Source organism: Spea bombifrons, chromosome 4, assembly GCF_027358695.1.
Source record: "Spea bombifrons isolate aSpeBom1 chromosome 4, aSpeBom1.2.pri, whole genome shotgun sequence".
Classification (NCBI taxonomy): Eukaryota; Metazoa; Chordata; class Amphibia; order Anura; family Pelobatidae; genus Spea; species Spea bombifrons.
In genome coordinates, this window is record NC_071090.1 from 79,096,182 (window position 1) to 79,122,397 (window position 26,216).

General features: G+C 40.6%; 1 protein-coding gene across 5 annotated transcripts; it reads left to right on the forward strand.

Annotated features, from left to right (window-relative positions):
- Window positions 1-1,237: 1,237 nt before the first annotated feature.
- On the forward strand, window positions 1,238-22,306 carry SLTM (SAFB like transcription modulator). Of its 5 annotated transcripts, none has more exons than XM_053461822.1 (21): window positions 1,238-1,500; window positions 4,779-4,866; window positions 5,705-5,766; window positions 7,676-7,858; window positions 10,181-10,240; window positions 10,760-10,784; window positions 12,010-12,472; window positions 13,039-13,088; window positions 14,401-14,510; window positions 14,707-14,856; window positions 14,935-15,041; window positions 15,121-15,266; window positions 15,732-15,829; window positions 16,805-16,986; window positions 17,108-17,288; window positions 17,456-17,580; window positions 17,738-17,902; window positions 19,115-19,450; window positions 19,531-19,684; window positions 20,347-20,504; window positions 21,588-22,306. In XM_053461822.1, the coding sequence occupies exons 1-21, from the start codon at window positions 1,363-1,365 to the stop codon at window positions 21,691-21,693; spliced, it is 3,087 nt and encodes a 1,028-aa protein (XP_053317797.1). In that variant the 5' UTR covers window positions 1,238-1,362; the 3' UTR covers window positions 21,694-22,306. The 5 variants fall into 5 exon arrangements, with proteins under 5 accessions (XP_053317797.1, XP_053317798.1, XP_053317794.1 ...); XM_053461823.1 differs by having other exon boundaries at window positions 16,823-16,986; window positions 19,552-19,684; XM_053461819.1 differs by lacking the exon at window positions 1,238-1,500 and adding an exon at window positions 3,813-4,004 and having other exon boundaries at window positions 19,552-19,684.
- Window positions 22,307-26,216: the final 3,910 nt, after the last annotated feature.

The following is a 26,216-nucleotide window of genomic DNA, read 5'->3' on the forward strand; positions in this document are numbered from 1 at the left end:
AACATCAATTCTTCTAGGTACACTTACAAGCAGTTTTTTTTTTTATAAGGAACTTAGCAGGTAGGTTGTTCCAAACATCTTGGAGAACTATCCACAGTTCTGTGGATTAAGGCAGTCTCAGTTGCTGCTCTCTCTTCATATAATCCCAGACAGTCTCGGTGAGGTTGAGATCAGGGTCCTGTAGAGGCCATTTATTTGGGGTCGTTGTCATGCTGCAAAATACATTTGAGGCCAATCAGATGTATCCCTAATAGTATTGCATGATGGATAAATATCTATCTGTACTTCTCAGCATTGAGGAGATCCTTAATTCTGACCAAATTCCCAACTTTATTTGCAGAAATGCAGCCCCAAACTTGCAAGGATCCTCCACCATACATGTGTGTATGTGTTACTGTAAGTTACATTACATTTATGTATAAAGCACCGGCAGATTCCGCAGCGCTGTTACAGTCAGTAGAACAATTTATAAACACATACAATAACACACGAAGCGAGACAATAGGAGAGGACTGTTTGGATGGGGATGAGTTGATCTGGTTCAGATGATGTGTTGAAGCTGTTGATTGTTCAGATGACTTGATTATGATGGTTGGGAGTAATGAGAAGAAATGTTGTACGCTTCCCCGAACAGGTGGGTTTTCAGAGCGTTTTTGAAAGCAGAAAGTCTGATGGAATGGGTAAGTTGTTCTTTTTTGTGAGCCTATGATATGAGCATGTGTGTGTGTCTGTTACGGTATAGTGTCAGAGTGTGTAAGTGTATGTTTTGTGTTAGCATGAGTGTATGTGTGTTAGTATTTGTGTGTGAGACAGGGGTGAGCATAGGGTTAGTGGCAAGGAGGAGGTAAGACAAAGCAAGAGAACAAATACCTGTGTACATGGAAATCAATGTTAGTGCTTTCTGTACATGCACACTAGAACTCTTGCTAAATCACCGTTCAGTACTAGCGGTGAGTATAGCAGGTGGACGCAGGCATGAGGCAGCAGTAAGCTTATGCTTTAAAGTGCATTTGATGAGTGGTGTGTGTCCCTTTAAGACAATTCACTCGTGCTGCGCAGATTTGAAAACGATCTAATTTATTAAATAATACAGGCACTTCTCACAGGTGAATATGCGATATTGTACAGAGGAACCATATGGCTTTAAACAACAAGCCCAAGGAGCAACATGAAAGCCAACTGACTTTTTACCCGAATGGGCGGGGCTTGGTGATCTCCGCCCCCTGGTTCTGGGCGCGTTCGTCGTACGTAACAGGAAGCGTAGGTTGTGGGCTTGTTCGTTGTTTCCGGACGCTGAGGCGTGAGTTTAGTACGTTGTTGTACGGGGCCTGGGACTGTTTCGGGCATAGCGAGCCTCCTAACATGGCTTCTTCAGCCGGTAGCCAGACGGAGAAAAAGAAGCTGAGCGAGCTGCGCGTCATAGACCTGAAATCCGAGCTGAAGCGGAGAAACCTCGACGTAACCGGCGTGAAAAATATCCTCATGCAAAGACTTAAGCAGGTAGGCCTTGGTGGTTTCCCATTGGAGGAGATAACGATAACGGCTCGGTATGCTTATGAAGCGTGCGTGTAGCTACGATGCCGCAGTCTGTACGCTGCCGGGATTTGGTCCCTTAATTAAAACCAATGTTTCGTTTGCCGTTGCATTCGGTGTCCGAGGTTCTGATGGTTGAATGCACGGTTTGTTCTGCGTTTTTCCCTTTTTGGGGGTTTGTTGAAGGTTTCTATGTATCGTGTATTGGATGCAGGAATTACCCTTTTTAATGCAATTCTATAATGTTAGAGGGTTATCGTGTGTATAATCAGCTAGCCGAGTAAAGCGGCTGCGGTTCGGAAATATGTCGTTCTAGAGCACTATTCACTGAAGGGGCGGCTTAACGGGTGAATTTGTATGCTATGTTCGACTTCTGCTTGAATTACAAAGGAGAAACCGCAGTGAGTGTCTTGATGAGATGGGCTTGATTGGCTCTGGGTAATGCATAGTTAAATCAGTGTGGTTTCTTAAATCATCCCACCTGTTAAACTATACATCATGCAGGGCTGGCCCTCCAAAATATGTAGTACTTGGTGTGTTAAGGCTTCCATGTAGTATGTTTTGTAATCGGGCCCCTGCACAGCATAATGGAGCGTTCAATAGGCTGGCTGTAAACTATCCCAACATGTATCCTAAGTATTTAAGGCAATTGTTGCTTGAAGCAAGTCCTTGAGTGTCAGATCTGCAGAGTGTTCCATGAGAACATATAGTTCACACAATGTACAGGAGATATAAACATATTCCTTTGACAGATATACCAGACAAGGTTGTGCGTGGTTCATTGTCAAGTGTTGCTACTATAATGCAGAATTTTGATATCCAAAAAGATAGAGAAACATAGTGGGATGCAATGACGAGAGAGGTAGGGATGCTTAAGTGACTTAATGGAGATAACCACAAGCAAGGTTTGTGAAGTGCTAATGTGTAATGAAGCGGGCTCCTTTTGTCCAAACAAAACAGACATCAAGCTTGTGGCTTGGTGAGTAGCGAATGGTTGTGAGCAACAATATTAAAAGGACCTTCCAACCATCATGGTCACCATAACAAGTGGTCCCTTTATATTTTTATGATCTCCTAGTAAATTGGGAATTTCTGCTGAGGGTAAATCCCTAGGACATTAAACTGTCCCTTTAAATGGTAGAATCATCTGCCAGATGCAAGAACACTTGGGAACCTAGTTTTTCTTTTGTGTGCTGTCTTGGTTCTCTGGAATGTTAACCCCAGTTGAGAAAAAACATTTGGATATCGTTAGTGTTTTTATTTTGAATTTATGCTATACCCTTATAGGGGTTCTTGGATTTATCTGCCATGTAATTTATAATGTAAATTTATAATATAATGTAAATGGCTGGGGGTTATCCCCTCGCTCCTTTCTTGTGTTCATCCACTTTTTTTTTGCTGGAACTTAGATACAGGCTGTATCATACAGCATTACATGACTTGGGAGGTTTAAGGTGCCAAAGCAGCGACAATAGTGCAAAATCAGTGCTTGCACCATAATATCTGGAAGCTGAACTTGTTTACATCTATACAAGGCAATGGTAGGTTGTCAGGTGCAATATCACTGGATACACTCTTCCTCTTTTAATTTACTGTAACGATGTTGCATTAACCATACATTGTGGCCAGTTGTGTGTCTATTTGGCTATTCACAATAGCTCTGAATGGTGCTGGGGTACTCGGGTCCATTTCTGATTGGTGTCTGAATTGACTACTGATTGGTGGATGGGCGGTTGTATAACCACATGAGTTGTACTCTGCGATATATGCCCCTTAAGTCTACCAGGAGAGCAGACTTTTACTGGCACCGCGTCCCGGTGCTGCCCCTGGCATCCTGCAGGTGCACACGGTGGGTTTACACCAGGAAGCCGCTGGGGAGTTTCTCTAATTGGCCATGGACCACCAGTGTCCCCCTGGACCCTTCAAAGCCTCGCAGTAATAGATTGAGCATTAAATATAGGACAACATGAGAAGGAATGACACGGCTAGTAAAGTTGGTAGTGCCTGTTTTGTGTGTTTGGAACGCACTGCATCTCCCAGCTGAGATTACCTCTCAGAAGCTGAGTATTCCTGATGCGGAAAAACCCACCCTGTTTTAGCTCTCGTACGCTGTCGGTTCTTGCCCGCGATTTTCGGGTAGACGTGCTATTACGCAAGCCCATATAGCGTGTACGGTATGGGTTGTTTACGTTCTAGTAAAGCAGTGGGTTGGGAGTCGTAACGCTAGCTCCGCCTAGCTTAGGCCTCACGTGCTGTTATCCAGGTCCCGCGATGGTAGCTCTCAGTGTCACGTGATGCGACGGCATCTCAGTGTCCGCAGCGAGCCTCCTAACATGGCTTCTTCAGCCGGCAGCCAGACGGAGAGAAAGAAGCTGAGCGAGCTGCGCGTCATAGACCTGAAATCCGAACTGAAGCGGCGAAACCTCGACGTAACCGGCGTGAAAAATATCCTCACGCAAAGACTCAAGCAGGTAGGGGGTCTGCACCCCGTCATTGCGAAGCCGCGTAGACCCGCACAAGGCCGCCGCATACATTGGGATAGGTGTGTGCGTAGAGGCGGGGCTTGCGCCGTGAAACGAGCGTAATCCCTACCTAGACCGTATATACGGTGATTTTGGCGTAAATACATTACGCAGTATATATAGACCGCTCTTGCTGCACTCGCATACAATCGTGGCTGCTTTTCTCCGTGAAGGGGACGATGCAGTCGTGTGTTCTATGTGTAATGACCGTCATTGTGCTTTAACCACTCGATCACCGCCTGCATCCCCAGCTTTGTGTTTCTGTGGGGTTCTGGAACCATGCAGCAGTGTCCTGATTTTTAATGATGTATAGAAGCTGCAGCTTGTGCACTCCATCAGTTTCCCTGCTTCACTATAATCCCAGAAACCACTTGTAATGTGCATTTTTTTTACACAGTGCCATAATACACAGTTTATGGGGCAATAAAACACGAGGATGGGAACTAATATTTTGGTTGTATTGTTTCTCTTTGGGTTGAATAACAATAACGTCTTGCCCTGTAGAATAAGTTACGTATTTCCAATGTGTTTTCAGTCAATGTATAAACGTATGTATGAAGCACATACATATGAAGTGCAGACCATAAATTCAGTTTCTGCTTTGCTAGCGTGTTAGATTACCCTTGTAGTTCTTTGCATGTACAGCAACACTTGGAGCCATGTATGTCTGCAGTGTCACCCTCGCAGGGTGTGCTTACGTGTTTCATTTAACTTCTTCTATAGGCTATTGAAGATGAAGGTGGTGATCCAGAAAATATTGAAATTCCAGTCAATGCAGATACTCCTTCCAAGAAACCGCTGAAAAATAAAGGTTTGCATATTCCATTAAAACATTTGTGTAATCCCATTGTTTCTGTTCTCTTAATACAGAAAGAGATCTAAAACACACTTCTAGTTTTGTATTTAAAGGCTAGGGTACCCTGCTTTAGTAGGCCTTCTGTACATGTGGCAAAATAACTATCCCCTTTAGGAGAAGCTGCAGCCCCTCTCCACATTCCCATTTTGTGCACCCCTTGTGCTTGCTTAACGCCAACAGACAGTGCCAAGAAAGTCTTCCTATTGAAATCAATGAGTGCTCTGCATACATGCACACAAGGAGTCTCCTTAGTTCCCCTGGATTGTTACACAAGCCAGTATATCTTAAGTATTGTCTGGCTATGAGTTTGCCAAGAAGGCAGTTTTTGGTTGGACTTATCTTCTGCAAACTGGAGATCCGGGTGGCAGGGAAAGAGGTAAAATGGTAATTGCAGGGGACATCCAGCTATATGATTCATATAATAGGACTCTTTAAAGTCTGGAAAAAATCCAAACATCCTAAAAAAAAAAAAAAAAAAAAAAAACATATATTGTTGTACAGCATCTAGACAGCTTATTGGCTTCCATGACATTTACTTGAAAGATCAGGTTGATATGTGGGTGTTGTGAAGACCTGAGCTGCTGATGTGGGTTATTTGTGAGTATATCTTTGGGAACCACTGGGTTTAGCCGGGCTTTTACCATGAATAGTTTTCCCAAAGTGTTTGACCTTGACGCTATTTTATAACATATGCATTTTATGATTAGAAGCAAGCTTTCATGACCTTGTCCCTGGTGCCAAAGACTTTTTTATAAAACGAGGATCATGAGAACTTTTGTGGGTTTTTCTCCAGGAAAAAAACAAGATACAGACGAGTCTGGCTGTGAAGCTTCAGTGGAGGAAGATTTCGTAAAGGTAAAACCAAGTTCGTTTTCTTAGTAAATCTATCTCTGAATCTTTCCCCGTTTTGGCTTTGAATTAAATATTGTCAACAGCGTTGTATACACCCTTGGGTCTTCAAAAGTGATCTGTTGAGTTTGATTTTGTTAGGTTTGAGATATTTGATGACTTTCTGTTCAGGTTTGCTTTTTTTTTCACCCTTTACTGTGCAGTTTCATTTACCTGACCTGTTTATGGCTCTTCATAATGCTTTGTGCTGTTTCTTCATCTCATCCTTTCATGTGAGAGAGCTTCCCCTGCTCCGTGTCTGAAGTAATTGTGGATCTCAAATTTTTATTTACTCATGGTCCAAAATTGTGACAAACATTAAATCATCCCTTAAAGCAAAATACAACATAAGCTTTTTTTCCGGTGCTTCAGCTGGACAGATTCCTATAGTAATCATTTGAAAGTGAAAAAACAATAAATGAGACCTAACAAAATAATGGACCCTAAAGCCGGGAATGAAACGAGGACGCTACCTTTTATTACAATCTAAATAAAAAGATGTTGGTTGTAGTTTGTCCTAAAGTAAAACCCTTCCTAGGGCTGCTACATTTAAATAACTTCCAACAATATAGATCCCATGTCATGTATGCAATCAAAAGCTCACCCTAACCTGTGACATGTTTCACATCCGATGTTGCTCCTCTGACACGTGGGGCCAGGATTTTAAAGACTTCGAAAGATTTAATAGATTTGTCAGATAGATGTCCCTACGGCTAGGAGACATGTAACATCAAATCATTTTCTATCTTTATATGTTTTCCTTTTGTAAGTGACAATAAATTACACTTCCAGACTGTGAGACATTAACAAAGAACTTTGGGTAAAAAGCATATCTTTTAAAGCTCCTGCTCTAATCTCTGCACAGCAATGTAAACAGAAATGTATATTCAATTTTGTCTGCCTTAGTATGCGTGTCCTGCAGGATTTACTTACAGAAAAGATTGTGCCCCCCCGGTGACTAAGTATATTACTATAGTAAAGCTATATATGTGACTGTTTTAACAGATTTCCATTCATGCCTTTTTAAAGATTATGGAACACTTTATAAAACAATGTAAGGTATAATAATTAAAACATAGATGTTAGCTTATAAGGGGGGAATATTTCACTTGAGCAGAAGTTCAGGAAGCAGAGGCTGTAATCTAAAACAATGTTTGTGAACCGACGCTTCCTCATATCTGATCAAACTGAGTGATTGATAACCGTATCAACTCTGCTAGAAGGTTTGAGATCATTAAGCAGTAGGAAAATGGGAAGAGTAGATGGATGAAAGATGGCTGGTCTTTAAAACATTAGATCCTTCCATTAAAATTAAACTATGGCGGTTTTGGCATTTAAGGTCATCTGAAGGTTTAATCACAAATGCATGTCAGCTTTTGTTTGACAGTTAAGCATGTCCTAATTCATGGGAAGAGTTTACCATCCAACCATTTATAGAATCTCTCTAGAGCTGTTTCATTAAAGTCGAATGCCACAGGGTAGGTGGAGTCCCCAGCGCTCTGATAATGTCCTGGAGTGTACTTTAGACTGGGCACATCTCATGTGTTATTTAACAAAGCCATCTACAACCAATTCCTTGGGTCCCTTTGAATTATGCCTGCTTTCTAGTGGATTACTTTGAATTAGGCCTGCCAGAGGTGAGATCAATTTTCACTGCACGAGTCATTCGATTCTCTTTACCTAAGGAAGCAAATCACTGAAAGGGCAATCCTCCGAATCAATCTGCCCAATGTGTTTCTGTGCTGGCATGGCCAAAGCACCTGAATATACAGGGCTAGCACAATGCACTCACCTGGAGGTAAATTATAAAGCTTTCAGCTTACTGAAGTTCACTCAAAGAACTATAAAGACTCTAAATGGTTGCCTTTTTTTAAAGGATAATGAGCTGGAGTCTCAAGATGTCAGTGATCAGGATGGTAATGATGAAGTGAAGGACTCAGAGGAAAATGATGAGGAAAAGTCTAAGTCTGTGAAAGTATTGCCCACAGAAGCAGAAGAGAGCAGTGCATCACAGCAAACATCTACAGCCAATGACCCTGAAAAAGAAAGTGAAAACCAGGTATAATTTAAATTTCCATAACCTTTATATAGTACATCTGTGGTAATTAGCTGGTTGTTGAAGTATATTGGCATTTCAGTTCTGATTATAAAAGCCATAGCAGATTGTAGGGTTTATAGGATTCTCCACAAACACCACTTTCTTTAGCAAAAAACCTACTGGATTAGCCATGCATCTGATTTCCAGGAATTTCTGTCTTTTGGTGTCTACCCCCTAGGTTACATGCCCTAGTAGGTTTGCAAAGTAGCTTGCAAAGTATTTGTTCAGTTCCCATTCCCTTTATATTTTGTCCACTTGCATGGTGGATATGTTAATTTATCTGAAAACACAATGCTAAGTTATGTTTGCTTCACCTTAGATATTTAAAGTGACATACATGTTAGGTTTGGGACCACAGCTTGTTAAATTGTCAGGAACTTAGATATTTGAAACATGAAATTGTCCGACATTAAGCATTAACATTCAATTGTGTTATGGATTTGTAGAGAAGTCTGTGATTCTCCCTGGTCAGAGTAATGCTTAAGACTAAAAGGGCACCTTGGAAGCTGGTAAAATGATTTTCTCAGGTATTCAGTTTCCAGATGCAGTAATTTTTTTCTCTTGCTAAACATACCAGTGTCAAACATGACAAAAACTTGAAGGCCAGTAAGAATCTATTGCAGTGTGTCAGTAGACTCCTAGAACATAACTAAGGCCAAAAGTGTGGGAAAACCTTGTTGGACATCCCGTTCCAAAGCCATGCCCCCCATCCCCGAAGCTAGACCAACCTCCATTCTTCTGGGAAGGCTCTCCACAAGACTTTGGAATGAGTCTGTCTGTCTAAAGAGCATTTGAGGCACAGATGGAGAAGACCTGGCTCCCAATCTGTGTTCCAGTTCCTCAAACTGTCAAGTGATCTTGCTTTATCCACAGGGATGAAATCGGAAAGAGTCCTCCCCAAACTGGACAAGTTTTGTCTCAAGTCTTTTCATCTGAGCAAAGATGTAATCTAATCAGTGTCCAAAGCTCCAGTGTCTTCTAGAGTGCACAGTTTACTGATGAGAAAAAAACAGGCTCTGTTTAGGAACCCCTGTTTTTTTTTTGTTTTTTTTTTTGTTTTTTTTTCATGGGCAGAAGTTTTTTAAAAAAAAGTGCTCTTTTATATAACGTACTTCTACAGGACCCTGCATTGGAGGTGGGCTATGGCTGGCCCGCTGAGACGTAACAAACGAGCTGTGATTGCTCACTTAGATATTTAACACACTGATTCTTGGGATTTTTTCCTTCGTTGGTGGCTGCACGTGCATATTCACATACCGATTTAAGGCTCGCTGCTGTCCATGGCAGATGGCTGCACGTAACCAGAGTGCGTGCCCTTACTTCAGGAGTCTCTGATCTAAAGGATGTGCTCTTATTTAATCTATTAAGAGGGAAAGCTAGTTTTTTACAGGAGTACGTTTTTCATTAGCCCTTTGAGATTATCAAGCTGCCACTTGGTTAAATGGGTCTAAATTAAGAAACTAAAGCTTTTTGTGAGCAGTTTCAGTATGTAGTATTATATCTTTTAAATACATTTAATATAGGCAAACCTTATATTTGAAAAAAAAATAGGCCAACCTTTTTAAAAACACATTTAAGTCTGTGCGGTAATTTAGTACATATTTTCCTTTCTAAATGGCTTTGGTTATCTAGAGCAAAAACCTAAAGATGGAGGTAGGCGGCTTCTCAAAGTTACATTCTGATATCTGATGCTCTGGTTGGCTTTAGTTTCTGATAACTAAAGAGAGCATGTACTTATTTACAATAAGTAAAATGTACCAAAGGCCATGCAAAAAAGATTCCGAACACTCACATAAAAATATAAATACAGCTGTGCAGACTAGACTTGTTTAAGAAATGGGAAAGGTGTGTTGTGTATAATTCATGCGTTGTTTCCCCAAGTTTGAGGGCAGTAAGCAGTTTCACTGGTATACCCAAACTGTTAATGCATAGCTGTGAAACTAAAAAAGTGTGAAAACCAGTGTAAAAAAAGTGTCCAAGAACATGCTGGAACAGTTGGTGGCAGCTCTTCATTGCATGGAACATGATTGCCAACAGGTATCGGCTAGGAAAGTAATAAGTGCTTTTTATAAATACAGCAACAAACTACACTACTACTTTAAAGGATGCTGTAAGAACTACTCTTCAACTTTTTAATATTGACTTACTGGGGCCTGGATACTTCTGGAATGTACAGAGGCTGTTTGTTAACTTATGTATATTTCCTAGGCAATATATGCCAAAACAATGAATTTAGTGTTATTGTGTTAACCTGCTTTGTTTGACATGTAATGTTTTGTTTAGGAAAATGATGTTCAAGAAGCACACACAGTTGAGACTTCTGAAACTGTTGCAACGCCAGAGGTAAAGTATTTTTGTTTACAATTTCAACTTTAATGAAAATGCGAGAATTCTGATAAATATCGTCCCACTGCTATTTAATAATTTAAATGTGTTTTTGGATGAGGCTTACAAACCAGAGAGTATTGTGCTGAATATATATGCATGTGTTCTGTGACCAAGCAGACACATACAGGTAACCATATAGATACTGCTGTAAGGACACTACCTTCCTTGTTTGTTTAAATAATATTAAATCACTTGGATATTCATATCCTGTGCCCCACTTAACAAAGTCAAAGGACTGCTCTTTTAGGCCCACCTACATGTTTTTCTGCGTGTCAGCACAGGTACGAGATGCTCTGCGTGTGTTCCTTATGAACGTTTGAATTGTGAAAAACCTGTAGGGGGCTGCTGCTTTTATTTAATGTCATAATTAGAGGTGGCTGTAATTGATTTTTAAATTTACAACATAAATCAATGGTCTTATGTAATTCTGAAATACCTTTTAATCCTATTCCTTCACTTTTGTAACCTTTTTAGGAAACGGAAGAAGACGAAATAAAAGGTTAGTTGCAATTTATGATTGGGGCTATTTAAAAACCTTGCATCTTCTTTCAATAGTTACAGCACTTGAAACTGAGTGAACTCTAATTTAGCATACCTTGCGGCATAAATGTATGCCAGAAACTCTAAAATTACAAATGCAATTCTAGTTGGCGCATGAAGAAATACTATGTATATGCATCAAAATGGTTAATGTATTGACACATTTTGTTTTAATGTGTAAAAGGTAAGTTTGGATTTTTTCTTTGCTTTTTTTCCCCAAATGGGGAAAAAACCCTTAAAACTAGTAAACATTATTTTTGGATGCTGCCAACTGTCAATCAGTGAAGGACTGTTTCTGCATTGTACTTGCCCACGGCTTGTAAAGAACACAGCTGGATTCTTGAATGGATATTCTGAAAAGGATCATGCGCCACATGAGTGGCATGCTGAACATACACATAGTAAAGAACTTGGATTCTGGAACAGATATGTTTTGAGGAGGAGCATTTGAATGTGGACATAAGCGACATGCTAGATATGCACAGATGTGTTGCGGTTGAAGGATTCATGACGTGACAAACCATGGATATTCAAAGAATTGTAATAATCCCGGAGCACTAGGCTGTATCCGTACAGGACAATGTGGAAATATTGATGGAGATTGGAAACATTTCTTCATGGACGACATAAAGCGATCATTCTTCTTTCTTCTACTGTGTGGAGCCATCTTAAAATGAGAGCCTTTTGAGACTTGTCGGCAGTTTGTGATCCTGCTGAGTGGATGAATTGGCAGCAACCTATTCTAGTGTCTTCACTTTATCAAGCTTCCTACATCTGCACATGGTACAGGGACAATCTGCTGAAGTGTACCCCCGTCTGTCGATTGTGCTAGAAGAGTACCAGAGAGAAAAAGACAGCACCTTTTGATGCCGTGCAATGAAGAAAGGCCCTGCTCTCAAAGGCAGTGTGCCAACTTTTATTGGTTTGGCTGTCCGAAGATTTCCTACGTATTGGGACCATATAAATTATTCAGAGAGATGGAAAATGTGGAAGCACGGAGCATGACTTGTCTTGCTGTTTTGCAGTGAAGAATGTCACCCTGTAGTTTTGTTTATACATTTACGCATTGTGTTTTCCTAATCATCAATACTATTAACCAGATGTGTTTTTCCTAGGTCCTCTAGAATATGAATTTGTTTAAACGTCTTATTTTTGCCATGTTTATTCCTGTTAAACCCTCTTAGATGTAACAGGTTCTGGTGATGGTACACAAGAAGTATGTAAACCTCTTCATTCAGAAGAGGATGAATCAGAACTGGCAGTCAAAGAAGAAATGGAAACTAACACATCCCTGAAAGAAGCTGACGATGATAACGTATCTGTCACAATCCAGGCTGAAGATGCCATCACTATCGATTGTGATGGGGATGACCTTCTGGAAACAGGTAAAAATGTGAAACTTGCAGATTCTGAGGCAAGCAAACCCAAAGATGAGCAGGATTCGAGAGATGCAAAGAGTGGCCTGGAAGAACAAAAAGATGAGATGTCGGAGAACCAAAATGATGACAAGAAGGATGAGGGCGAGAAGGCTGATGGAGTTAAGAAAGAAGGTAGAGAAGGTTCAAAGAAAGCTGAATCTGGAGATAAAGACAAGGATTCTCAGAAGAAAGGGCCCTCCTCTACAGGGGCCTCTGGTCAAGCAAAGAGGTTTGTCTTTCTATGTCAGTTCTTTACGATACTGATTACCAGCGTTCACTAAGATCACTCTGCATTAAGGGGTAGCATCAAGGATGTGATTAGTAACTTACGTTATATTTGTATACATTTTTGACATAAGTCACGTTTTTTTTATTTTTTTATATATATATCTATTTTTTTATTTTTTTTTTATGCAAGATCTTCCCAGTATGTTCTACTGATTCCATTATCGAATGTCCGGCACATTTTATTTTTCCAAATTGACAAGTTTTTAAAAGTCCTTGTGATGGTAAGGAACAGCTGTCCTATCTAAGAACACAAAATGAAGTCAAGTCCTATTCTTGTGATCGGGAGAAGATTTCCATATGTCCACACTGAATAAAATTGTCAGAAAATATAGATCTACAGGCGTCCTGGGGAAAATCAAAACAAGAAACTTTAAGGGAATCAATTTGCTCCTCCGAGAACCAATTCAGCCATTTCAATGTGGTTTTATTTATTTATTTATTTTATTGTTCATGCGAGGCAGTATGATTCTTATTCACTTTCTTTTATTCAAATCACTTCTCTCTTAGTTCTTCAAAGGATACCAAAGAGAACAAGACAACAGTGAAAGAGGATAAAGGTAAGCTGTACGATTTTGCACTGTACGTCCTGTGTGTGGAGGAAAAAGTTCATCTGTCTGGAATACTTTTAGAACCTATATTTATGGGCCTTGTTTAAGTCAAGATTGTAAAATAAACGTTAACTCCCTGCTTGCCATGGTGTTGGGCTTAAATCCACCATCTGAGAATCACAGCAGTTCTGACCTAAAAGCTGTATTTATCATACAGAAAAACATTCAGCAAGATGTTACATGGTGAAGGTTTTAAATATTCCTGAAATCTTTACATAAGATACAATGGTTTCCATTACTTAGTACCTAGGTTTTTTCAATTGAAAGTTGTGGTGAGATGAACATGTTTTTACTGTGATTTTTGAGAAACCAACTTTACCTTTTTATTCTGGAATTTACCTCTTTTCCCCCTTAACAACTCCAGGATTTAATCTTCTTACCCCACTTTGCTTAGCAGCGTAGTGTATTTATTACAATTGGTTAAAATGCGTACCATTTATTAGCAGTCACACCATAGCTAGCGTGGAGCCAAAGCAAATCTGAGAAAAAAAAACCAAAAGAAATGGTGATACAAAAAACAAATTGGATTTCTTGTCCAACGTCAGTGCCTGACTGGATGAATGGTCAAAAATTCTCACAGAAACTCTCCAAAATGTGGAAAACTTTCCCAGAACAGTGGATGCTGTTATAGCTGCAAAGGGGAGACAACTACATATTAATGTCTATGTATCTAGAACGCAGTCTCATAAGTCTCTGATGTCATGTCATGTCCATATGGTGTGAATTTAAAAGTACCTTGTGTACCTCAGAAAGATAAATAGATTGGATGCTTATGGCCTGCAGCTATTTTAAGGTGTGGCTTCTAGAGTCTGCTGAGCAGTGAACAGAAAAAGTGGCAAGTGACAAAATGTGATGACACCCCCCCCTCTGATCTTCTGTTTAGTGAGATCATTGGTCTTCCTGCGTCTTTCCAGAATCTAAATTCCCTGTTACTACTTTTTATCCTAATGCCCCTATTAAAGATCACGGTTGCCAGTTTCTAAACATATAATGTGATCTTAAAAGGTGTTTAAAGCATAAAAAAAACACTGACTTGTTCTCTAGGTAGCTGAGACAGCTCAGGATCAGGTGGAATTACCATGTTATGTATTGGGAGCAATCACTGCCCCTAAGTACTGTATTCCAAAATGGCAACACATGGTATATACAGCAAGTTAAATACTTAAGCAAATGGACTGGACACATAATTGAAAATTAATGCCTGATTAAATGCACTGCACCTTTTAAGACTGACTTCTGATCTGAGTTATTTATTTTAAAGGAAGCACTAGTAGTACCAGTAGCAGTTCAACAAGAAATCTTTGGGTCAGTGGACTCTCTGCTAACACGAAAGCAGCTGACCTGAAAAACCTGTTTGGAAAGTATGGAAAGGTATGCAGTATAATTATAAAAATTAAAAGCAATCGCTTTCTGTAGCCACTGACTGATGGTCAGGAATTAAGAATTTCAATACATTTTCTCTTGTTTCTGCCTTTCTCCTTTTTAGTCCTGAAATACTCTTGCAGCATGTGTTCTTAATTTAGTTGTGGAGTTAAAGGAAAACTTAAGTGGGTTATTACTTTTACAGGTTCATAGTGCAAAAGTAGTTACCAATGCTCGAAGCCCAGGAGCAAAATGCTATGGCATTGTTATAATGTCATCTAGTGCGGATGTAGCCAGATGCATCTCTCACCTCCATCGCACAGAATTACATGGTCAACAGATTTCTGTGGAAAAGGTAAGTTGTATGACTTTTGGCTTTCTTTCTGATTGGTCTTGAGCCATTTGAAACACACATATATGTAATCCCCTACAGGTTAAAAGTGATCCTTCCAAAAGGGATGTAAAGAAAGAAGGAGATGAGAAAACCAGTTCAGGCCGACCATCTGGGGAGCGAAAATCATCCGGAGGGGACAAAAATAAGTAAGCCCTCTGTGTACAAGCAATAACTATTAGAATGGGAATTCAATTTTCACTACTAATGGTGCATTTTGTTTCCAAGGACTCCAAGTTCAGCTAAGAAAGAGGATAAGAAATCCGAAAAAACAGAAAAAGATGGAAAAGACCCAAAAAAAGATGTGAAAGAAAAAAGTGATGCCGGTTCCTCTCATGAGTCTCCGAAAAAGAGTGAAGAAAGGAGACGGACAGGTGAGGATGCGGTCCTGAAACTTAGCTCTTCGACTGTTTGGACAGAGAGGACAGTTAATGGCTAGGTCTGGGCAATTTGTGGTCAACACAAATGCACCAGTAGTTACAGTGCTTAAGTCTAGTGTTGTCTGCCATGAAAGCATAATAATGGTACCAGTTAGAATCCAACTTTGATAATGCATGGTAGATATGCTTCAGTTAGGAGATCATTATCACATTTTCCCAGCTGAGTATTGTGGGGTCTTGGTGATTGAATGTTGAGAGAATTATCTTCATTGCTAATGATTTGATGTCAGGACATCTATTGCTGCAAATTGGTAGATTTCTGATCCAGAATGTTTGATATATTCAGACGTGTGTGTGTGTGTGTGGGCACGTCGTAATAACGAGCATATATGCCAGCGTAAAATGTAAACCACTCACACTGTTCTTATTGTGATTCTGTATTTTCTTTGATCCTCAAAGGTGGTAAAAGTCCTGGACAAATGGTAGTTTTAGACCAAACAAAAGGTGACCAGGTCTATACAAGACCACCAATGCGAAGAGGGAGATTTGATAATAAGGTAAGTTGCCACTTTGTATCCTGCATTCCCACCCTACATCTATATTTGCATTCCCAGTTGTTTTTTTCTTCTCAATAGCTTTTTCTATCTAGATGAGAGAAATTATCATTGTCTCTCTGTAGTGGCCTTTTGTAATCTTAATATATTGTAGAGACAAGTTACCAAGCTTTGAAATCGTAAAAAAAAAATAGCAACCTTTTTTGTTAAGTCCTAAAATTGAAGCTGTATGCTCCCCAAAATCCTGGCATAGAAAGTTTAAAAAAAAAAACATAATACAGCGTGACATAATGTCAATATTCAACATGTGAAAAATGCACACTTTCCAAATGTGACCTTTTTTGGCCCCCAAACAAACCTATGCATGGATGGTATCACTGTACTCGGATGTTTTTCTAAACTCAGGACAAATATTAGAATCTATCTAGCAGGTTTTTTTTAAGTTAACTTTTGTAGATGAATAAAATATTCTTAAAATAAATCCGCAACAAGATACATAATTTGTGTGGGTACAGTGAATGTGAGAGAAGAAAATTATAGCCAAACATGAGCACCACAGAAATGTTCAAACGGCTTTTGTCATGAGCGGTACAAACATGTCATGTCAAGAAGTGGTTGTTGTTTTAACAGCTCGTTAGATATTTTGAAGATGGTCAACACTGCTTAACTTATACCCAGAAAAAACAGCAACAAACTAACTCTTAAAAAGATGTTATTTTTTACACATGGTGCAGGTCCGTTCTATTCCTGAATAAAAACTTTGAGCAGCAGAGAACCAAAAGTGCAACATTTTTTTATAAGCCGTTCATCAGGAAATTAGATTACATATTCATTCACACATCTGACCCCAAATAAGGTTTTATGCTAATGAAACATTCATGCTGAAAACTATGCTGTAGAAATATTGATGCTTAAATGTTTACCATCATTCTCATTAGGTATATTATAGGGTGTGCATTTTTTTTCTTTTTTTAACAGCAATTAAACACTTTGCAGATGACTAATAGAGAGAGGTTTCTTCAGAACAAGATGAAATTCCGAGAATTCAGGGGAAAGAAGGACATCTTGACGTTTGAAAAAATGAAAGCGCAGAGACTTAGGGAGAATGTCGAACGTCTGGAACGTTTACAGCGTTATCACAGAGCTGTGGAACTTAGACGGTAAGCACTTACAATTGCAATTAGATAAGCCATTTGTGAACAGAAAGCCGCGGCTGTTCCATGTTTGCATTGGGTGGTAGCTGTTTATATGATTTGTCTTATTTGCTATTGGTCTTTACAGACGCAGGGAGCTGGCTGAAAGAGAACGTCGCGAGAGGGAGCGTGTACGGATGATGCGTGAGCGGGAGGAACTTGACCGCTTGCAGCGTGAGCGAGAACGCCTAGAGATAGAAAGACAAAAGCTGGAAAGAGAGAGAATGGAGCGCGAACGCCTTGAACGTGAAAGGATTCGTATCGAACAGGTGAGTTTTATTTAAAAAAACACACATTTTATGCGTGGTAACCATTCACTGTGCTGTGCTGCCATGCTCTAATTACTTGTTCTGGTGGTTACAGTTAGATTGTGTCAATAATTATTACATTGGCTATGAACCTATTTTGTAAATTAAAAATGTAATACATTTTAAAGGAACGCCGCAAAGAAGCAGAACGCATTGCTAGAGAAAGAGAAGAATTGCGTCGGCAACAAGAACAACTTCGTTTTGAACAAGAGAAAAGGAATGCTCTGAAGCGACCGCGTGACGTTGATCATAGGTAACTGTTCTGGTTTGGATAAGTGTCTATTCTCTCGATCAAGAAAATCCACTGGGATAATGAGTGCTTTATTTTTTTCAATTGCTCTGCAACATCACAACTTGCATTGTGCAGCACTGCTATTAGGGGCCTTTCTTTAAATATTACGTTTTCTTAGGAGAGATGATCCATTCTGGAATGAAAACAAGAAAATGGCGATGGATACAGACTCCCGCTTCAGCCATAGTTCAGATTATACCCGCCAGCAGAACAGATTCAATGACTTTGATCATAGGGACAGGAATCGGTATCCTGAGGGTTCATCTGTATCCTCCTTTGAAAGGTAAATATTTTAACAATGCTTCCCTTCTCCATGCATCACTTTTAAAATATATTTTTCCTTCTGTTAGCTTAATCCCATTTACCCTGAAACTGAGCTGCCAGAGTTTTCAGTTTATATCCCTCTAAAATATACTGATGAAACGAGAGAAAAAAATGTCCATTACCCTTGTAACTAGTAGTCACTCAACTATAGGGAGTAGTGATCACAGGGGTCTCCAAACACCTAACCATAATCTCAACGTCATGGCTAATAACTGCTTGAAAAACTGCCTTTGAGAACCTAACCATAGGTAAAGGACCAACCAACAAAGCCCTATCTACCTGATATACTGATGCTAAATAAATTACCCAACGAATGCTTCTATCAGCTCATTCTGCTGTCAGGGGATTTTACAAGCAGACAGTAGGCCGAAAGAACCCTAAAATACCTGCGATGCGTCCTGATACGATACAGACACCCCTGGGCATCGATAGATCTGTGCTGTCTGCATTATATTAATCACGCCCAGACCAGTGCGCAAGGGAGACAACTGTGGGACGTACTTTTTTTTTGTTACCCTCGCCCCTTAATGGGAGACAAAACAGCTTGTCAAAGCTGACGGTGCGACAGAATGTGACGGGTTAGGTCCTCAAAGGCAATTGTTCAACCGGTTTTTAGCTGGGACTTTATGGAGGTTGGAGTTAAGTTTTATTATAAGACTTTTGTTTAGGTTGTTTTCTGTGTAGGGTTTGATAACGCCTGGGAATACCTACTATTTAGTTATGCTTTGGTGAGCCTACACTTTAACTGTTTCATTTAAACTGCTTGTGTTCAGAGTGTTAACATTTCTTCTGTTGACCTGCTCAAAACACTTTACTGAGCTCACTGGCATTGCTAAAGAGGCCCTATAATGTAAAAACTAGCCTTTATAAGAAAGTATATCATTTTTAATGTGATAAAAATGGTTCTTCTAAAAGCTTCCTGGGTATATAAGCAAACTAAAAATTGTGCACAATAATTCATTTACTATTTTGTAGTACTTTAATTTCTTGGTGTAATCAGCCTTTTCATTACGTATATTATCTCTATATTACAATATATATAATCCTATTATTTTTGGCAATTCTGGCTTAATACATAAGATTTGAAGTCTACAAAAATGTATATGCTATTATAGTTGGCCGTGTCTGAGCTGACTAAACATTTTGATGTTCTGCCTTTTTATCATTGTAGACGAGACCGCTTTGTCAACCCAGCAGATGCAAAAAAAGGCAGAACTGCCAGTATGGATAGCTTTAACAAAAACTTTAGTGACACTAGAAGAAATGAAACTGCCCAACCAAGAAATGAACCACGTGACACAGACAGAAGGGATCGGGATGAAAGAAGGGCTGTAGGGCTGGAAAGGGCAGGCGCCAATAGAAGTGAAGGCCAAGGCCATGATAGGGGAAGAATAGTTAGTCCAGATATTCAGCATGGTCGCAATCCGAGAGACTCTGGGTCCAACCAAGCCCGGTCTGCTAATTGGAAAGCTGAAGGACCGATAACAGCTGAGAAACGGGAGGCAAGGTAACCTTTAGCAGTGAACATGTGAGCTTAATTATACTTGTGGGATTTCACAAAGCTATGCACTGCAACAGGCAAATTAGAGATGTTGTGTTTTTACACAGAGGTGAAAGGACTGACAGGCCTGGAAGAGAAGGACCTGGCCCGTCAACGAGAGGTGGCCGCGGGGGGAAACCTGGCTACCCTGGCAGAGATGATCGGGCCGTTATTGTTGGTGACAGGGGAAACAGTGGGCAGGTAAGCTTACTCACAAGTTTCTTTGAGTGATCGATGGGAACCTCATGTTTGAAACTAGTATGTACAGCAAAAAAAATCATAAAATCATAAAAAGCGTAACACATTCAGGTTATTAATGGCCTCATTAATAGAGGAGGCTTTAAGTTCCTTGAGAGTATAATTTGGGTTAAAATGCAAAGCAGTCCCACTTGCTTAACTTGTTTGGTAAGCAATTTGCCATGTAATATTAGAAAGGACTCGCCAAACTTGGAGTACGTTGACATTATGCAGGGCTAAGCGATATATGGTCGTATAGTATGAAGAAATCCTCAATATTTATGCCTTAGTGTTTTTTGAATGGTATTCGCTGACTTATTGTACACATCTGTATAATCAGCTAAGTATAATAAGTTTTATAGTCTGTCTGACCTGGTAACATTGATTTAGAATGTGTCCTGATATTTTAATTACACTCATTATCCATATTGGGACCATGCCATGGCAAGTTCCTCTTTTCGGTTAGTCTTTTTTGTGTGGTATTGCCGTACGGTCATCACCTTATGTCTGTTCAGTTTGATATAGGATCAGTAGTGCATTATGAAGCACTGTTGCAAGATTGTACTTTTGTAAGCGGTTTTATTTTGTTCTTTAATGCCTGGGCGCTCATAACTTTTGTCTTCTAGCATTTTAATGATCCAAGACATGTTGTTGTGGATCGCCAAGGACGAGACGCTGGCGTGCCAAGGAAAGATTGGCACGGTCCTAGCACACGAGGCAGTGGATATGATGCACGGCGGCTGCCTGAAGGCCGCAGTGGAGCCATGATGTCTTCACATTCCAGGTATTGTATGAGTGGTGTTTGAAATGTCACCTGGCTCTGTATAGTTTAAACCAATAGTGTGCAGCAGTCTTGATACAGATTTAATTATGCATTATGCTGTGCTACTCCCAGCCCTTGTTGCAGTAACATGCTGGTGTTGGCCCTTTGTAATAATCGATGTGGGGACTTGAAAACCTTCCTGACAATTCTTCTTTAGTGAAAGTGGATATACTTAGATCAGGTCTACATCTGTGAGGCTTCAGTGAACTGTGGCAAAAGCTGCTCAATAATTTGCAGTCATTCAGATGGCTTCCACCAAAGTGTAGCATTACCTGATACACAAACTAATATAATGCAGATCATCAGAATGAGAACTGAACATGATTGCTCCAGTGGTAGATGTGTAAAGTGGCCGTCCAATATGTATTGGTTACTGCAATATTTAATTACAGTATATCACGTTTATTACACTAAATTCTAGATACGGGGTTTTGGATAGTGACAGATTATCTTTAATGCTTCTACCTGGAACCTGTAGAAAAGTCAAGAAGCAAACTGTATCCCAGTGCACTGAAGGAAAAAGTGTTTTTTTTCCTGTTAATGTTAATTCTAATTCATATGTTTTGCAAAAATGTTAACTTTTCGGGGTCTGTGCACTAAAGGTGAGAGTTGTGGTGCTATATATAATTATATATACAACAATATGAAGACCCAACCCCAGTGAGCCTCTGCTGCAGAAAGTACTCGACTGGCCCTGGCTGCAAAACTGTCTCCTTGATGTGACATTTCTTGCCACTGATAGGTTTCTTGAATCTATCAATCAGCGGAAAGAAAGTGTTCCCTTTTAAATCAATTGGGGTACTTTAAACATGCGCCCTGGGATCTGTACAGACCCCCTGCACGCAGTGTTCAAAGCCAGTACTGTAGATGGCTGCAAGTGAGTACAACATGGACAGATGTGAACGTGGGATACGATAATCAAGAAGCAGCTGCACTCTGCACCAGTGTCCTATATAAAATATACTCCTGTTTTTTTAGCTTCTGCATGTTCCAAGGCTTGCCAGGTTAATTAACAGTAAATCTGTTTATTTTTTATCTTCACAGTAATTCAGCGATTAACAGAGTTGTGCAGATGCCAGGTGGGCACATGCAGAGGGGCAGTGGCTCAGGATTTAAGCCCTTTAAGGGAGCACCTCCAAGAAGATACTGAGTCGGCTATTACCTGGTTTTCAGATAACTTATTTCCTGTAAACATTACTAAATCCGTCAGTACTGGTTTAATCCTATGGTTAGTTGCTTATATATTATATATTTTTTTTTTTAACAATTTTAATTATTTGGTCAACAGTAGAAGAATTTTAATGACTTGAATTGGCTTATCCATGAAGTAAGCCTATGACGCCTACTGCGTAAAATGTTTTGGTACCAAATGCCTTGGTTATTAGCACTAAAATAACATGGACTGTGTCGCAGTGCTTTTTTGGCCCTTTTTATAAGAACAGAACATTTCTGCCAGTGCTGTGTAAATTAGTACATGGGTTAGACTTTATTTTTTAGATGCCAAGGCTTGTTTTTGGGGGGTTTATTCCCAGTTTGTAGGAAAGTATTTTTTGTCAACTTTTTTTGCAGTGTAAAACCAGTAATGTTAAATGTCACCTACAGAAGTGTAGAATATTTTGTTTGTGTTCTTATTCAGAACCCATTTCTTCAGCGAGATGAAATGTACTCCTGTGTTTTTGTGAATTTTGCCCAATGTTTCCCAGCTTTTTCATGACTTGTAAACTTTTTAGGTGGTATAACAAAAAATAAAACACTTGTTTCAATTTTTGGCCCTAGATTTGTCGTTTTGCTTTATTTCCAGTCTGAAACTGAGCATCTTTGTCCAAATTTTCTGCAGATCATATAGTAAACAATAGTTTGAGATCATGTGTGAAAAGGTATCTGATTTTTCTGCATTGTTGTATATTTGTATTGTGCATTGAAGAAATGGGTGTTTTTCATTAAATATATATAAAAATACTGGAGTCAGATGTTCACAGAACCTATTTGCACCAGCACTAAAATCTCATTTAACTTGTCCTTTTGTCTTTGGACTTGTACCAACTTTTTTGTTATTGATTTGTCTTCCATAACCGCTTCACTATCTCAACCCAAAGTATCTGTTTACCCCAGGGCCTGACCGTGCTAGCCACTTAAAAAAAACAAAAAACAAAAAAAAACAACAAAAATAAAAAAACGCACCCATCCATCCGTCCAGCACGCACGCACCCACCCATCCATCCGTCCAGCACGCACGCATCCATCCATTCGTCCATCCGTCCATCACGCACCCATCCGTCCAGCACGCACAAACCCACCCACCCTTCCAGCACGCACGCACCCGTCCGTCGGTCGGTCCAGCACGACCCATTCGTCGCGCACGCACCCGTCCGTCGGGCCAGCACCCATCCGTCCACCACCCAGCCAGCCATCCGTCCAGCACGCACCCACCCACCCACCCAGCCATCCGTCCACACGCATGCATCCACCCACCCAGCCATCCGTCCAGCACGCACGCACCCAGCCATCCATCCATCCATCCGTCGGTCGGTCCGTCACGCACCCGTCCGTCGGTCCAGCACGCATCCATCCGTCACGCACGCGTCCGTCCGTCCATCGGACGCACCCACGCAGCCAGCCAGCCATCCGTCCAGCACGCACGCAGCCATCCATCCATCCGTCCAGCACGCACGCAGCCATCCATCCAGCCAGCCATCCATCCGTCACGCACCCAGCCAGCCATCCATCCGTCACGCACGCACCCACCCAGCCAGCCAGCAGCCATCCATCCGTCCAGCACGCACCCACCCAGCCAGCCAGCCATCCGTCCGTCCAGCACGCACCCACCCAGCCAGCCATCCGTCCGTCCAGCACGCACCCACCCAGCCAGCCATCCGTCCGTCCAGCACGCACCCACCCAGCCATCCGTCCGTCCAGCACCCACCCAGCCAGCCGTCCGTCCGTCCAGCACGCACCCACCCAGCCAGCCGTCCGTCCGTCCGTCCGTCCAGCACGCACCCAGCCATCCGTCCGTCCGTCCAGCACGCAGCCGTCCGTCCGTCCAGCACGCAGCCGTCCATCCAGCCAGCACGCAGCCGTCCATCCAGCCAGCACGCAGCCGTCCATCCAGCCAGCACGCAGCCGTCCATCCAGCCAGCACGCAGCCGTCCATCCAGCCAGCACGCAGCCGTCCATCCAGCCAGCACGCAGCCGTCCATCCAGCCAGCACGCGTGCACAGTCTTCTGCGCAGACAAACACTGCCAGCTTATGGATTTTAATTTAGAAAAAGTACAGAAATAGAACCACTTCACACAAAGCAAACTGTATGATACATGTATTGGAAGTGCCATTGATGCAATAAAATGACAAGGAATGTAACTTTTTCATTATATCAATAAAATGAACAAAAAAACATGAATAAATAATGTAAGAGTAGTGGGTATTTCTTTGAAGTAAGCATGTGTGAGGCAATACACAGTTTGAGGTGTATCCTGTCCATTAGCTGTGATACATAGAAATATATGTACAAGGAAAACAATGAATGAAACCTCTGATTTGGGAACCCGCCCCCCATGACAAGGAAATACCCCCTTTTATATGCTTTTTAACCCCACAATAGAAAATGTCACAACTAAGATGCTAAAACACATTACAGGGACTCTGTCACTTAGTTTTACAATAATGGTAAATAACTGCCTGCGTGTTTCTGTGCCGAGAAGCAATTATGCATATCAGGTGAATGCTGAATGTAACATGAAAGGGTAAGTAGCTAACAAAAAAATTGTTTTGGTGGCAAATGAGAAGCTATACTTAGACAATTTACACAGATTAACCGTAGTTTATTAAGGTGACAGAGTACCATTAGTCTGACTAAAATAAGTGGGGAAGGAGACACCGTGACTCTACAGAGACTAGCGGGTCTGTCTGTGCCAAACATCCAGTTAGCTATTGTGTGTAAGATATATATTTAATATGCACACATATGTAACTTGGGGTTCATGGATGTGTCCCTAACTAGCATGTCTAGTGAGAGCTGTGGGATTCCTAGGTGTCCGTAGAGATACTACCCGTCTTGATGACAGTATCTGGTTAAATATTCTATTCAAACATCATGGAAAGGGGTGCTTGAAGTTTCTAAACAAAAACACACATGCAGATGTTTTAGCTTTTTTTTTTTTTGTAGAAGTACAATAAGTTTAAAAGGAAGAACATAGATAAATATCTTTTGTAAATATGAGAAGTCAAATTTACCTAGAAAATATAAATGCCCGCTTGCCAATAATATTCAATGTTGGAATAGAACTCAACTACTCCAGTTCTATGTCTGCCCCCCTCCTCCAACACAAAAAAAATAAATCAGAAGCAGTGGTGGGAGAATTGGCACTGTAAATTGTCCTAGTAAAAGTTGTGAATCTGTAAATAACAGTATAGTGGTATTTAGACACAGAACATTTAACACCAGAGGGGCCATGTGACCAACTCAATGATTAATTTATTTTGGTCCATCGCAGAAGGTACATAACTATGTTCCCCAATGTAACTCTCCAAAACATTTAATCTTATTCTTTTGCAGGGCATGTTTCTGAGTGAGATGCTGAGGTTTGTTGAACTCGCAGAAGCTTCTGATAAGCTTTCAAGTGGCTCGTTGATTCTGCTGTGGGCAGTGACACTAGTGACCAGTCCATACTTCCTAAAAACAATGTTCTTTCCTGCAGTACATATTCTGCTGGTTGCAGAGATCATTAAATACCCACCCCACACAGTGATTGAGTAAACTCAGTGGTGTAGTCATTGAAACCAATGGAACGCTCCTCCAGATTACTTCACAATAAATATGATATTCATATATGAACCCGATAGTGTTTTAGAGCACTAGCCCACCTCTAGCTTTCATATATTTATTTTAGACACCGTCCCCCCTCCTCTAGGGATCACATGAGATATAGGGCACCGGTAGCCAGTAATGCAGAATCCACCAGGATTGCTGCCCCTTTATAACAGGGCTTTAGAGAGGTTATGCTAAAACATTTCATGAGTATCAACAGCTGGCAGTAATCAAACGCGGCAGAAAAGTTTATATTTGACCACCAACCATAGCGGACCAGATAGCAGGGCAAAACCCAACAAACCCCTTTAACATTTCCACGTGTACAAATGATATACAAATTAAGGAGGTCAATCGGGTTTGCTAACTGTTAAAAAAAGTATTGTCACAAAATCTTCAACCTGATAGTTCGGGTATTTCACCCATATTCTGACACAGTGAATGTTTTGGAGTAGATATTCCCTTAATGAACTGCATTCATACCAAACAGCTAATTATTTCAATGGGAAAGAACAAAAAGGAGCATTTGGCTGAACAGAAATCTCAATGCTATACAGCACATGGTTTGCAGACATGGTTAAAAGAGTTAGAGGCTACCATTCCAGGTTGCTCAAGATCCAGAATTGCTTGTACCTTCCACTCAGTCTGCCTGAAATTCATTTTACCTGCGCTGTACCAAAAGCTTCTGGCCGGGACATACATTTGCATTATTTTACTTGTGTTCAGACATGAATATGAAGTTATTTACCAATGTTAAACATCAAAAACAGCGCTATGGCTGATGACTGACATCTGTTCACCGTTTTCTCATTACCGCTCGACACTAACACATGTTGAATGTGACGAAGTTACACAAAGTTAACTGGTG